This window comes from Spea bombifrons, chromosome 1 (genome assembly GCF_027358695.1).
Source record: "Spea bombifrons isolate aSpeBom1 chromosome 1, aSpeBom1.2.pri, whole genome shotgun sequence".
In the NCBI taxonomy this organism is placed as follows: domain Eukaryota; kingdom Metazoa; phylum Chordata; class Amphibia; order Anura; family Pelobatidae; genus Spea; species Spea bombifrons.
Window position 1 is genome coordinate 37,866,353 of NC_071087.1, and position 16,060 is coordinate 37,882,412.

The 16,060-nt window shown below is 37.3% G+C and overlaps 1 protein-coding gene across 2 annotated transcripts in view; it reads left to right on the forward strand.

The window, feature by feature from the left end:
• The window catches only part of INPP4B (inositol polyphosphate-4-phosphatase type II B), a 202,570-nt gene that overhangs the window by 101,689 nt on the left and 84,821 nt on the right, over positions 1-16,060 (forward strand). For both annotated transcript variants that reach the window (XM_053460982.1, XM_053460972.1), the window contains exon 6: positions 9,075-9,154. In XM_053460982.1, the coding sequence (XP_053316957.1) occupies positions 9,075-9,154 (80 nt within the window). The remainder of the gene's footprint in view (positions 1-9,074; positions 9,155-16,060) is intronic.

Genomic DNA, 16,060 nt, shown 5'->3' on the forward strand with positions numbered 1-16,060 from the left:
CTGATATTTACATAAATGTTCATTTTAACGATTCTTTACATTTGCATTCGTTAGTTTTTTTGAAGAAATTGTGCTTTTTATCCTGTGTATGTAAAACTTCGAAACAAAAGGACTGACTGTGAATTATCGAACCTGCATTAAACGTCATCCAGATAATTACATCTCTTCAGTTCCTATATTTATCTATAATTGCACATGCAATTGACAACTGTCTCATTCTTTCCTATTTTTGTGTATCTTTGGCCTTTTCGTTTAAAATGCTATTAATTGTACTTTAAATTAAACGTTACATTAAAAGTTATTGGGTATTGGGACTTCAAAGCGAGAGGGCGAGGATCAAGAAATGCGTATGAAATTTCTTTAATGATATACTGTATATGACCTGGCTCGCAGTACAGTTTTCTATGGTTAATAGCATGATTGACAGACGTGATTAACTCAGAGAGCCACGATCCTGCCTGAGACCTGGGAATGTATTGCCGACTCCATCGGAAAGAAACAAATGTGTTATTTATCCGCAGCAAGTGAGGATTTGTTATCTGCTTGAGAAAAGAAGTGGCAAGAAGGACTTGTAAATGGAAACCCATCCACAACATTTATTTTGATATACCAATTGGCAGTATTATTACTGACTACTGAGTTACAAAAACACATTAGAACAAGTGCCGAAAGGGAATTCATAGAGAGGCTCTTTTTCATGTGAATGATTTTTGATTGACCTTGAGAGGAGAAATAATTATTCCACTGAATGCACTATTTATGAGATGGCAACTTTACATAAAGCACCTTTTTTAAGGCACCATTAGTATAAAAAATCCCTTTTTGTGTGACAGAAAGTACATGGGAAAATGCTATCCCTTAGTGTGAAGATTGCGCTCTGGCATTGATATTTGGATGCCATTGCACCATCATTAGTTAAAGCTCCCTCTTGAGAATCTGAATTGGGTTTTTGGAAAAGGGCTTTCCAGCTGTCAGTTGGCCCCACAGAACATCATAAGTGGAGCTGTAGATTTCTCCTGGCGGTATCAAACATTAAGCAGTACTTGGCAAAAAACAAGCCACTCAGAAACTGACTACCTGAACTGTGATGTCACAAGTATTAGACAATGTGCTTAAGCTTATAACACACAAACAGCAATAATCTTTCATGTCCTTATTGAACACACTACTTAAACATTGACAGTGCTGGTGGAAAAAGTAAGTGAACCCTGGGATTTAATAATTGGTGTAACCACCTTTGGCAGCAATAACCTTAAACGAGCGCTTCCGGTAGCTGCGGACCATTTAGACCAGGCATGTCCAAAGTCCGGCCCGCTGGCCAATTGCGGCCCGTGTTCCGGACTGATAAGGCCCCACAGATAAGTTGCCCAAATAAAGATCTTACAGCCCCCCCAGTGAGTCCCTGAGCGCCACTCAGGACTCCTGGGATCTCTCGCCGCGGGACTTGATGTCATCAGCTGGCGCAGGGAGAAGGAAAGCCCAAATCTCGTGAGATCTCGGACGTTGCAAGATTTGGGCTTTCCTCCTCCCTGCGCCTCCACACACAGCCACAAGGGCGACCATTAAGGGCTATTGAAGAAGAAAAAAAACATCTGCCTACCAAACACCTTGATAAGGAGCAGTAACTGCACAGACAACACACTGACAGGCAGACAGGGCTGTGCACTCAGGATACATGTATAAAGCAGACAAGGGAGCATATAGGAATCTGTGGTAGCAAGCTGTTATACCCTTCATTAACCTCTGACTGTCCGTGACTGTGCTATAATTCCATTATCTGATGACCTAGTCTATGTGCTGCAGTCCAGATCTCAGTTTCACCCTTCACATTAGTGCAGGCACGTTTTTTCAATTGAGATTAATACATTGTATTCATATAATACATAACCTCAGTTAATGTCAGTTGGTCTAAATCAGGTATAAATATATTTGAACACATGTATACTTGGTGTTATGTTCCTGTTCACATTTTTGAAGTTAAAGGTGACAGACAACCTTTATTACTTTGTGTAATGTACTTTACAATGTTCCTGACACATTTCAGCTTCCTGGTTTTTTGATATTAAAGGCAGAGTGATTTAACACCTGTTTAGATTTGTCATCCAAGTCACAAAATGAAAAGTATGCCTTTTTTAATAAACTTTGCACAAAATAGTTCATTTGCATTTAATTTTAATGGTTCAAAGAATGTCAGGCAAAATGGTCGGCCCTCGCACATGTTCACTTCATCAAATCTGGCACTCTTCGAAAAAAGTTTGGACATGCCTGATTTAGAACCTTCCTTCTTACAGAACTGCTCAGCCATATTCTAAGGATGTCTGGCGTGGTTCTTTTTTTTAAGCCATTCTGTAGTAGATTTAATTCAATGTTAGTGTGTGTATATATATGTGTATGTATATGTGTGTATATATATATATATATATATATATATATATATAAACAGACGTATAAAAATGTTGATAGAAAGTATATATGTCCTGCTTTGCCAATTTCTATTTGTCCTTACTAAGAAAGCGACAAGCCCAATGACTGTATAAAAGCATGGCTAGTAAGACTTGTGAATTGTGTTATGGTACTTGGTTGAAGTGTTCAGAGAGGGGGGGAAGGCCAGTGATTTAAGGCCAGGATGAAGCTTTTACATGGCTGGATCACATTAGTAATACAAACACTGCTGTAATCAGTTTTCTTGTACTATGGAGTGTGTTTCAGTTGGTAAGTCGGGAGGCCGACCCAAAAGTAGAGAGAAACATTTATGTTTAGTTCTGCCCCGAAAGAGTAAGCATTTATTTCTTATTTAGCCTCAGTTTCTGATGAAGCGTTAAGTAAATAAAAAACACTTAAACCTGAGCATGATCTGGACTTTGCTATTTTTTGGTACCCTAGAAGATATTTGTCTTTAAGAACAAAACTCCAATATTCCAAAGGACATTTTTTCACAATGTGTGTGTATAGATAGATAGATAGAAGCAGCTGAATGTCTGGTAGAGGAATGCCTCATCAAAATTCAAATGAGCGTAGAAAACCTTTTTGCGCAAGGCAGAGGAAGCTGGCATCAGACCTTTCCCGTGTAGACAGGTCGGCTCAGGCCTACAGCTTCTCAGTCAAGTTGTTTTTCATACAAGTCATTGCTTTGCTTATCTAGGCATTAAATGTGACAGATTCCAAACAGGGTGATTTATCTTTTAAGAAAACTTGCTATAGCTGCATGTTAAGGCAGTTTTATTGAGCTATGTGTAGCGTTAAATTGGCAAGCACTTGATAATATAGTGTTTATAAAGCTTTGGTCACTGTACACAATTTATGTAAATATTTAAACCTGTTTTTTGTACGTTACACTGCAGTGCAATTACATTTTTGCGCAGTTTGTTTTAGTTTCAAATTTTCAGTTTTTTCTTTTTTAAAAAAAATATCTGATTATGGTTACTATAACTAGATTCCCATATTAATGGGAACATCTTAACAGTAAACAGTTCTGCTGTTAATAAAAGGCTATTGGGCGATAAGGAAACTATAAAAATTTATAAACCAACCCTGGTTTATAAAGGCCCCCGATTACATGATGAACGACAGGTATGTCAGGAAATGATATCATATCCATAGAGTCCACTGACCCCAAATCCACCTGGCAGTGACAAGAATGGGTGCATTACCTCCCACATGCAAGGTTGCTGGCTCAAATCCTATCATTCCTGATCGGGATCAGATATAAAATGAAATTAGACCGGATCAGTTAAATGCAACATTTTGAAGGTGAAAAATGCAAAGGACAAAGATAACCAATAAAATTAAGATCTAACATGAATTTTTGGAAGAAAACGTTTAATGCCTGCATGAGATTTTTATGGCTTTTACTGCATGAGTTTTCTAAAGCTTGTTTTATGAAAAAGAAAGTCCTAAATTGTGACAGTCATGCTAAGCTAATCTTCCATTTCGTAATAACAGACCTTCTAATACACCATCTATATTTTACACTGGGAGCAAGCTATTCTAGGTGCTGTGGGAACAACTTTGTACAAAAGGAAATCCAGTGTTATTATAAAGCCTCTGCAGAGATGAGAATACTCATGTGCGCTGTCAAAATAAATCCTGTTGAAACCTTTTGTAACTGGGAGAAAAATGCCAGAACCCATTGCACTGGAAAAAGAAGAGCTTATAACTACAAAATACAATATATCAAAATAAAAATGTAATTTGGATTTCCTTATTGTTAGAGACGGGGCTTCAAGACCGATGTGGGTTTAAAAAATATATATTTTTAATTATTTGCTACAAACTCCTACACATTGTGATTTACCATGTTTCCATAGCCCCTACATAACGAAAATGTATAACGTGTATAGAAAGAGCACACAATGTGTTTATAGATTTAACTGTGTTAATAAAGTACTTCTTCTAAAGGGGTTAACTGATAATGTAAATAGTTATCAATAGGTAACTAAGTCACATAAGCCTCAAAGCCTTTTTTTTTAGCCAAACCTCTAACCACATAACCTAAACCAAAAGTGTCTGTCTTCGTCTACTTGAAATGTTCGTTGGTAGCTAATGCTTGGCAGTTGGCACTCTTAATCAAAAGGCCTCCCAGAGGGTGGCATGCTGAAAGCTGTATGATGACTGTAGTGGCGACAGTCCCCCTTTAAGGCAGTGTGGAAAATATTAATTTAATTTTTTCTAGTACAGTTCTATTTGTATTTCCCTTTAATTGCGGTCGAGAGAAATTGGGGAGTTACTGTAGGTGGTTAAGTCTGAAGGCTACTGGCTTTTAAGGAACTGGGAGGGCTTTTAACGTCCCTTTTATGAAGTCAGCACCTTTTAATTACTTACCTGGGATAAGGATAGCTTCATGAAAACACCTGAGTGTATTCATTATATAAGGGATAGTTGAAGGTTTATTGAATCTGTATCTAGTCATTTGTGTGACTGCATTGTATCTGCAGTAAATAATTTATTGTCCTCTTAGTTCTTTCATCAATTTAATAGAATTAAACCTGTTTTTGCGAAAAATGCAACAAAGAAGCTGCACAGAAAAGCTGATACATTTCTATTAAAGATTTTTTGTACAAATCCAAAAGTAATAAAATAGACAAAATCATTGGTACAGCAATAAAAGCTAACCCACAAATGATGGAGAGAAAGCTGTAGATAGGTGAAGATAATTAAGGTTTATTGTTGGGCATGCTTCTTTTCAATATTTTTTTATCAATATCTTGCAAATGGGTTAATATCATTCTAGCAACACATCCACACAGACCTTATTACTTGATGTCCGCACGGAGTTGTGTCTGTGAGGCGCAAGGTCGTTAGGTTAAACCTTCATAATGTGAAGTCTCCTGCTTTAATGAAGAAACCATTGTGAACCAAAAACTGTTATGGAGAAAAGCAACATATCAATATCAATAACATTAATATAAACAAAAGTTAAGACGTACTTGTACAAGAGAAGAGAGCAGGCCTTACAACCTTTAAGAAATAATCAAATATTATTGCAGGTCTATTGTATATGCAAGTCTTTGTCTTCTGCAAAAGATGGAGGAGCTGAAAATCAGACAGGGGTTAAAGGGTTAAATGTAAACATTCATATGATACAAGGATAGTAAAATTTAAAAAATATGCAATTATTCTAATCCTCATTGAATGGGTATGCCAAACCCCAATAAGCCTCATTCTTCTGATATCTATGTACCAACCTGGGAGAATAATATGGTCAAGCTCAAAATATGATGCATGTTGATGCAATTTAAACCTTACACATCATTGTGGGACATCAAATTCAGAAAACTAAATTCCCTGAGTTACTCTTATGATTTCAGATAGTGTAATCCATACCTGGGTACATTTGTTGAATTGTGGCTACAAACCTAGTTCCCTGTTCCCTGTAATGATTTGGCCGTGAATTGAAAACACTGCACACCTGGTAAAGTTTTAGGAATTAAAATGGGGAGATGAGGAAGATGATGTGAACTTTTACACATTCCAAAGTAATCTGGAAACAGGATGAGCAGTCCTTGCACACAAAGGGGTTCACTCTCAGAAGATTCAGTTGGCTAAAGGATACCCAAACTTGTTTGAAGGGACAACTTGGCTTTTTTGGGGGGGAGAAAACTTGCTGAAATTAATGGGGAATGAATTTGAGATCTCTAGAAGCCAAAATTTGTTCTCTGCCAAGCACCCTACCACTTAAAATGTTCACATTCCTGTGAGTTACCAAATGCTAACAAGCTTAGTGTTAAAAGCTAAACTCGTGGTTTTGTGACTAAATGTGCTATGGAGGGAATATAGGTGGATCTGGAGGAGGTTATATTTTAATACCATGAATTTTTTGACATTTCTTGTTTATTAACGGTTATCTTTTAACCATGAACATTTTTCAAGCAGTGTCTTAGGTCATAACTAGTATTCAGTCCTTTGTATAGAAGTAAAACAATGACACAAGTATCCCACCTCTGTAGTGGTATTTATTACAACTAAGCAGCTCCAATAAGTCTGATGCATCGAGGCCTCCTCCTGTTGGGTTTTATTGCTAGTTGCAGGTCATAACTTTTTATTGAATCTACGTAACGCATTATTGAACTAGCCTGACAGTAACATAGCCTTTGGATGTTTGTCAGACAGGTTCTTACACATTCCAAGATTCACAAGAAGCTTGTTTGTGTATTTAGATGTTGGAAGGCGTTTGCAGAACAGATCACATGGCTAATAGCAGATAAAGGTAACGAGTAGTATTGTTAGAATTGGACCATATTAAAAGGCTTATAAGATCTGAATTAGGTGGCACTAGCGACTGCTTCTCTTTAGGGAGTGCAGAAAGGAGAGAGTTACAGCGAGGCAAGAACCCTGGAATCCTATAGAAATTCAGAACTGGGAAGAATGTATCAGAATGATAAGAAAATAAGCCATTAATATAAGTGAGATATATAGACAAAAATGTTTGTCTGTGTCTTATCCCCCTATTTCTTTTTGTTTTGTTTACTATTCATACTGTGCTTTAGGCTAGTTGTATAAACTAAAACAACATAATTCAACTGCTTTTGCAGTTCCTAATGTCCATTTGTTTCTAAGAAAAGAAAATTTCAAAAATACTAATTGCTTCCATTAGGAGTTCTTATCCTACATTAATTACTCTTTAACTCACATCTGCGGTAAACATTTTGCACTCTAACGCTTGAAACGCACACAAAGCAGACATAGTAGTGTCAATTATTAATGAGATAATTGGGCTTGCTAGGCACATAATTCTTCTAAAACGCATTTCCAGTTGCATTTCCTGCTAGTATTCTCCTGTCTGCAGTTTATCCCCTTGCATTGTCTGGCAATACTTGAAGTCTCATTGGTAGTGGCCTTTCATGTTCCAACACGATAATAACAGACAAAGGACAAGGCAGCTACTAATAGAAATTGACATTTTAGAAACATACGACATTTTAATGGCAGTGCAAACCAGGCCTTTTAAAGCAAAGTGCTCATCGTCCCTTTTGGATGGGATGCAGGCCGTCTTTTTCTCTCCTAAAGAAAGGCAGTCGCTAGTGCCACCTAATTCAGGTCTTAAAAGCCCCGCCATCCTAGAGCCACATAGATCTGCAAAGGTACTCAGAAAAAAACTGGAAAAGAAGGTGTCCAGGTTATTGTGTGTGCGTGACAAAAGACATTGAATAGAAACTCCCCACTGATACCAACCTAATTGTTTGTTACTGCTTGCTGCAGTGTATTATGGGTAACGCCATTTTTTTAATGACTGTGCCTTTCATATCATCTCATGTAAGCACCATTTACTAGATGTGAGCAAGCAATTTTCTACAATTATATTGATTTCATAGAAACCTGGGTAATATACATATTGAATTATGCATGAATAAAAGAAAAAAAGCAATGCTGTGTTTTTGCCGGTACCTCAAAAAAAGGTACAAATAAAAAGATGTACCGACTGCTTCGCCAACATCAAATGGGAATGAATTCTTATTTAAGAATGTGATTTTCGATGAATGTAGTTGCTAAAGTGACACTTTCGCTCATGTTTGTAGTGTCACAATGAGACACACACACTGGCATTCTGTGCCTCTCAGTCCTAGGGTCACCTGCCTACCTCAAAGCTCTCTGGATTTTACCCTGGTGTAGCGCTGGCGCTCTCTTCTTCATAATCTCCTATCTCCCTCACTTGCGTTTTATCGACACCAGATGGGTGTAAAAGAATGGCAATTTAATTATTACAATGCCAGAAAATCCTTAACAGTTTGGACATAAGAAAACATTGTTTATTCCATCTAACTAAAAACTAAATCTAAAACTAGAGTGTATATCTGTACATACGTCTCTTGAACATTGTTCTAATTTTTAGCCATACACTCAAAAGGTAACTGTGACCACCACAGCTTTTATTACTTGATTTTTTTTTTTTTTTTTAATATTGTTTTTTTTGTTTAATTGTAAGCGAGATTTAATTATTTTACCTTCTGAAAGCTCTGGTCTGTGGCTGAGCTAGCCTTTACTAATAATGTTTTTTTGTCATGAACCCGTGTAACGATAGCGTCTGCTAAATGGGTAAAGTAACATAATAATAGAATAGCATTCATTTTATGGAGAGGAAGAATCATGCAAAACCAGAAGTTAAAATAACTCGTTCATAGATGTTTCTAATTGATATATATTGCTTATTTAAACCTGTAAACACCATTACAGAGGTTTATTGAATGCACTAAACTGTAGTGATTTGGAAAAAGTGAGATGAGACAGACTGGGAGACCTAAAATCAACAGACAAGGAACAGAATATCTACTCTATACACTGTTCTAATTTTGGACATATAGAAATACGGATATAAAGTTGTAACTACAGAAGCGTTTTAATACAGTGCACAAATTAAACTAATGATAATGGAATAATAAAAAATATTAGCTGCAAAATTCAGTTGTAATTAAAATTTCAATGATGCTGATTATGTCTTTGTGAATAAAATTAAAATCCGTATTGTGGCCGGCACCAGGGACTTTCTGAATTATCACTGTCTCACTTTATATTCGTTATATAACCAATTACAGCATTCGTTTATTAATTAAAATTGGATTTTCTCTTTTTAACTCTAGAAAAGTCTCCTGGGCTGCAGTACCTTTAAAGTAAGAGATCTGGTAAAATCAAAGGAGCAACAGCTGTCTCTTAATCTCAAGTAAGATTTGTTTTATTTAAACGTTTAAGCTTATTTTGGGTCCTTAAACATGTATTACTTTGTGTTTCTGTATTTGATAAAAGTGTTTAATTAAAAAACGTGTTGCGGTGGTGTGTATAGTATGCTCAAATAACATAGACTATCTCAGAGCCTGGGAAATTGCTAGAGGTCTGTGCCAGTGGCAGCACAGGCCTCCACCTCCATGGGTGTCTGCAACTTGCCCCTACTTTGGAAATTCCCTGTCAGAGCCTCCCTTAGGTAGGGGCAAGAGGACCAAGCATACTTTGGCCTAGCTGTCTGTTGGAAGACAGGGGACAGACTGCCCAATTGGGCTTAATGGGCCATTCACTACTGGTACTGATCGCCTGAGATACCATAGGATGTTGGTCAGTAGAAGATGAAGAGAGGGCAATTGGGTTACATACTAAGTATAATGGGTACAATGGGTCATGTATTTTTAAGACACGGTGTTCCTCCAGACAGTTCCTATAAAATTGTACTTAAAATGGTGTGTATGGAGAATATTAAAAGCTTATGGCTAAAAAAATATTTACAATCAATAAAACACATAAGGCTTCCAGACTCTCTTAACCTATAATGTCAATTACTTGAACAAAAAGAGGCCAGTGGCAAGGTATGAATGCTTAAAGAGTAAGAATGCTTCAGCTTTTATGTTCAGCTTATTTAGAGGATCAAGAAGATATGTGTGTGTGTGTGTGTGCAAATGTTAAGGAGCTTGGACATTTTTCCCCATTCTGCTTCTTTTGCTTGGTGAGGATGACTTCCATTTCATTCTCACCATTCCATTATTATTGGCATTGGAAAATATTATTACCAATTTTGGGGGGCGTCATTGTATAGAAACACACACTCATGGTTTGCCTTCATTTAGTTCATATATTTCTTTTGGTTTTGGTGAGGTGCTCAGTTGGGTTTATGGGGTATTATATCTGTGTTAGCCATGTTTCATACACTAGTTCAGTCCTAAACCTTGCTGGAGCTAGCTGACCTGGTGGTGTGGAGTATGCGAAAGTTAATGGCCCACATTTACAAAAACCAAGCTTGGTATAAACTGCTAAACATATCAGTAGAAGTATCTTTATGGTTTCCATAGTGACTGCTTCACATTTGGAACTCAAGATCTGCTCTTTATAAATATGCTAGAAGTCACAATCAATATTTCTTCTTTGTTTCACAACTACAGAATGTTCTTTGTTAAATGCATTGTTCTGTGTGAAACAAATACAAGTGTTTACTTGCAGTATGGATTGTCTTGTATTCTCGGTAGAGTTGCTTATCTCAAAGTTCCTGGCAAGAATGGTGGACTTTTTGAGGGTCCTGCTCATAAGCTTACAATCTAAAGGAATAGTATGGGTACTATGCGTGAGAAGAGGGAGTAATAGCTCTCTGGTAGCAGTAATTAGGGATAGTTGGTTTCAGGATGAAAAAGAAGATGTATAAATAAATAAGTGAGTGGGCTAGTGCTTGTGGCAAGATGGTGGCTCGCAGAGAGCTTGCGGTACTAAAGGAAAGCTGTAGGATACCAGAGGGGGGAGGGGATCAGGAGGAAAGGAATGTAAATTTGAAAGGTAAACAACAATTTTTAGCCAAAAAGAAACAATATCCCAAAATGCATTTTTTGGTACGTATATAGAAAAAATGCATAATAAGACAAAATATGAATTAGTAAATGTGCTGATCTGGCAAAGTAATCCAAATGAGGTTGAATACATTTTCTATCTTGTAAGGAGCCTCTCTCAAGATGCTGGCTTAGAGAAAGCTAGTGGGGGTTTATACTGGGGATGTGGATGCAGTATTCAATGTATTAATATTATTAATATTATTAGTGATTATTTTACACAAACGCCCTTGTGACCATATGTATACAAAATCTATGTATGTATTCAGTGATTTTTAAGGAACAGTCCTCATTTATGGGGTACCCCCAAAACAGGTGTCCCGATGAAATGTTGGGGGTGGTATGGTTAATCTTCCCTAGTTGTCTCGTTAAGTAATGCCCTGAATATGCTAAACTAATCTAAGAATAAAAAACATATTAAGGTACCCTTCCCGAGTTCACTTAACACACAAAGGTAGCCCTGGTAGCCTGGTGAAGTGTGGGGGAGATCTACCACTCTTCTAGCAAGAAGACCTCAGTATCATAGCTCTCTTGCTGTGCAAGCAGCTTCACAGTGCACAGTTCCAGATAATGACATCATATCTTAGCACCCCGTATTAGAAAGGGATGTGTAGCTTGGGGGACCTGTAGGATGGACAGACCACACACTCATTATTTTAACTGTGAGCAGTTTGTCCATGGATTACTAATGAACCCAGTCTGCCCTGCTCAACGAGTAGTAGAATATTTACCGGAGTGATGGTTGGGGGCAGTGCAGTTGTGAGAGGGGTGGGAGTTCTAGATATATGAAGTATGGCTACTGCTGCTTCCTTATACAACGGTCCTATGTAAATAAGGAAATAGTAGATTGCTTGCTTGCACAAAATACTTCTTTAACCTTAAAAGTTGTAGTAACAAATCTTGTGACAAAAAATGACATCAATAAATGAGGGCTCTTGTCTTGCTACAAAGTGTTGTGCTTCCGGGCACTGTTTGGCCCAATAAGTAAAATTTCACAGGTTCTTATTTATATAGTGGCACTTGATTTACAACTTCACTGGAACTATTGGTTTAGAACATAAAAAATTGGTTGATGTTTTTCTCTCCGTGTCAAAGTTTAGCACCTGTTTCCATCCTTCCGTAAATTTAAAGTAAAATGCCAATTACTGAATACAAGTATGTAGCTGTGCTGTGTCTGCAAAGGTTACTGACTCTTTGATATGATCCCCTATGGTAAGATAGCAGTAAATCTGGGTTAGAGGAACTCTTTCAAGATTTCAGTAGCAGGAAGGAAATTCATTGCTGCACTCCTGAAACCATCTTTTGCTCATTAAGTCAGCTGTTCCCTTTCTTGTTCGGTTTGATTGAAAACCAAAAACCATTTGAAAGAAAACTTTTGAAGGGTTGCGGTTAGAAACATTTCTTAGCAGTGGCTTTTTATTCTTTCTTTTGTATCCAATATCATCCATCTTAATTTATGGGCTCAGTTTTTATACCAATTTAAAAGTCAAATCATTGCCGGTCCCTAGGTCTAATTAGGAAAATATGCTCAAAATCAGCTTCTCTTTTATTTGTGAATTCTTAAACTGAGTTAATGTATCTATTGAAATAGATGTCAGACGGGTATAAAGATGCACAGCGGAACATCACAGACATGCAGTATACAGAATAAGATTCCTCCTCTCTTCTCACAAAGCAAAGCCAATTAGAGCAGCTTTTATATTTGTAGACTTAAGTATCAAAGCTTGTGTTTCTCATTCTCATGTCTTGTTAAAGATATCAAAACATACACACAGACATGACTGAAAACTCTAATCATCAATGGGATGTTTTTAAACCATGAAAGACATAACAAGAAAGACATGTGTGGGGTATAGGACCATTGTTGGTCAATATGGCAGTAAAATCACTTAATCAACTTTTCACCTAAATCCCATTTTTTCATAACCCTTACATCTGTTGATACAGGACCTTTGTTTTTTTTGTACTTTTTTCCCCATTATCTGGCAATCAAGATGTTAGCCAAAGTTCACCTAAATATGACAAGAGAGCGTAAATAGAGTTATCATTTGAATCACATTTGGCCGATATGTACCAGAGACCACCTGTAAGTCCTTACTGAATTACGGTTGATTTTTCTACAGTACTTTGAATTCCACACAATTTCGTGCCGTACATACGTTATGTCAGTTCTTCCATACTGATATTGCTTATAGTTTATTTTGTTAACCACACGGCTATATTTTTTTCTACAATCTTCAAAGGACAGACTTCAAATGTTGTTCTTTAAACTTATCTTTTCAGGAGAGAGTTTGTGCTTCACATGCCCTGGACTTTCTGCCTCTTGCCGAAAGTGAACGCATTAAATAGTACACAGAGAGAAGTAATAAATCAATATTCAAGGGTTTAATGAGGCCCAAACTTAGGTTTCTTTGTTTTCTATAATGGATGCATTTCAGTAAAAAAAAAAACCAACAACTGTATGTCTTTAGCATTACTAAGTCTGTTTTTTTTTTCATTTTCAATCAATGCTCCAGATTCAATGCCTTTATCCAGAATAAAACTTGTATATAGTACACTTCAGTGGAATCTTGCACAAAGAAAATCACAACAAATGTTGATAATGAGTGCCAGTGCCTGCCCTATGCTTTACATAGAAAACCCTAGGGCTCACACATTGATAATATTGTAGTGTAGAATTCAATCTTAAATATCTATGGACCTGCAAACCATAGAACGCATCAGTACTTGCGTGCACAGACATGAAGGCAATCTTAAACTAATAATGACCATGGTTGGTGTTAGTGTTTCTCAGTAGAGATAGGTCCTAACTGCTGAGCCCCTTCTACTTTGGACCTCTTGGCTCAAATAATGCCTAAAACATTATGATCCCTCTGCATTCTAAATTCTACTGTGTTATTTTCAATAATTTGCAAAGAGAATTCATTTTGGGAAACTGCCCCCCCCCTCAAAAACAAAATCCAGAAAAACTTTAGTAACTTTATGAACCTAGCTGTTGAGTTGCATTTGTGATCAAAATGTTTCTCCCAAAATTTCTGTGCACGTGTGGTCCTGAAATTCACCTGCTGTGATCTAATAAACCTCATTTTCGAATAGGGATTTTTTGGAAGATGTTATTTTTCGGTTTCAAAATGGAAAATTGAAATTATGTTAAAAACTTCCACAGTGTATTCGCCCTTTTATTGCTTCCACCATAAACAGGATAAGCACATTTCAGTTTAAAAGCAGTACGGTTTACTTAGCATATTTTCTGACTATATAAATGACACATCATTGGAAACTGCTGCGTGTGGGAATTGCAAGAAAATTATGTCAGCGCAACTTAGTACAAACTTTAGCAATGCAGGTAAATGTCTTTAAAAGAGTCAAATATTCTTTGACGTGCATGTTACATTATCTGAGACTTTTGGATATATATGTGTCCAAGCCTCTGATACTCAGTTATTTACATTTATATTGCCTGGTTATTTTTTCCCCATTTACTATAAGCATCATTAGCCCTATGATGCAATAGTAAGATCAGCGATGGACCATTCTGTTTCATGCATACATTCTTTATGCTGCATATAAAAATGGAATTGCCTGAACCGTTAAGATATGTTACCTTTTTAATTTACTTAAAAAGGCCATGTTTAGTGTTTATATCACATTGTACCTTCTAAATTAACACACTTGTGAATTATACATCGTTCTATAATTCTAGTCTTATATCCACATGCCGGACCCTAAATTGTTACCCTTTGTGGGTAAATAATATGAGAATTGGGATCTTGTGCTGATCAGTGCGGGAGGAATTAGTGTGGCCTCTATATATAAAAGAGTGAGGAAAGAGTATATAGAAACATAGGGAACTACGTTAGACTGGACACAATTACCAAAATGGTCCACAAAGCCTCTAGCGTTATCTGTAGAGCATATTTGTTAATGTTTGTAAGACAGGAATATTTACTGCCCTGCACAGGTTGAGAGACGGGTAAAGCAAAACGTTATCAGCAAAGGTTTTACTATTGGGTTACATTATGGTAAATATATAGAGGAGTATTGGTCCAATAAAAAAAAATCTTCGGTCGAAGGTAATACCTTTTTCTGGACCAACGTAAAAACATTGGTAGCGTCACGCTAGCATTTGGGAACGCTGAGGTCCGATTATTTTAATCAATTGAATGAATTGATTCCATTTTTGGTTCTACTAAGAAAAGTACTCACCTACTGTCCCAGGTTCTAAATAATTTGGGAACCTCAGTCGCTTATGGCTCTCTCATGCATATTATTTGTCTTCATGCACATGATGGGGAGTAAACAATTGTTCAGTTATCCCTTACAACTTCATAGACAGATACATGAATTACCGTATTTGCTCGATTATAAGACGACCCTGATTATAAGACGACCCCCCAAAATCTGAATATTAACTTAGGAAAAAAAGAAAAAGCCTGAATATAAGACGACCCCAAAGGAAAAAAGTTTTACCAGTAAATGTTAATTCATGTAAACAATTTTTTTTAATAAAAGCTATGATTGAGAAAAAGATTTTTTTTTGTTTTTATTTCTTGTATTTTCCAACCTGTCCCCCAGTTACGCACATCTGCCCCCAGGCTTGCCACACCAATATGGCACTGTGGCCCATGATATGCCTTTTAACCCTCTATATGCCACTGTGCCCCATGGTATGCCTTTTGACCCCCTATGTGCCACTCTGCCTCCAGAAATGCCTTATACCCCTATATCCCATTCTGGCATTTAGGGGGTTAAAATGCATATTATGGGGCAGAGTGGCATATAGGGAGGTATAAGGCATTCCAGGAGGCAGAGTGGCATTAAGGGAGTTAAAAGGCATTGTATAGAGCACTCTGCCTCCAGAAATGCCTTATACCCCTATATGCCACTCTGGCATTTAGGGGGTTAAAAGGCATATTATGGGGCAGAGTGGCATATAGGGAGGTATAAGGCATTTCAGGAGGCAGAGTTCTCTATTAAATGCCCCCTTAACGCCACTCTGCCTCCTGAAATGCCTTATACCTCCCTATATGCCACTCTGCCCCATAATATGCCTTTTAACCCCCTAAGTGCCAGAGTGGCATATAGGGGTATAAGGCATTCCAGAAATGCCCTACACACACACACACACACACACACACACACACACACTTACTTACTTACCGGTGCTTCCAATTTCCTGCTGTATTGCCGGGGCAGCGGGTTGACGTCTCATTCCGCGGCAGCCGGAAGGAGGTGGAGTTGGCAGCGGGGGTTTGTATGCGTCCGTC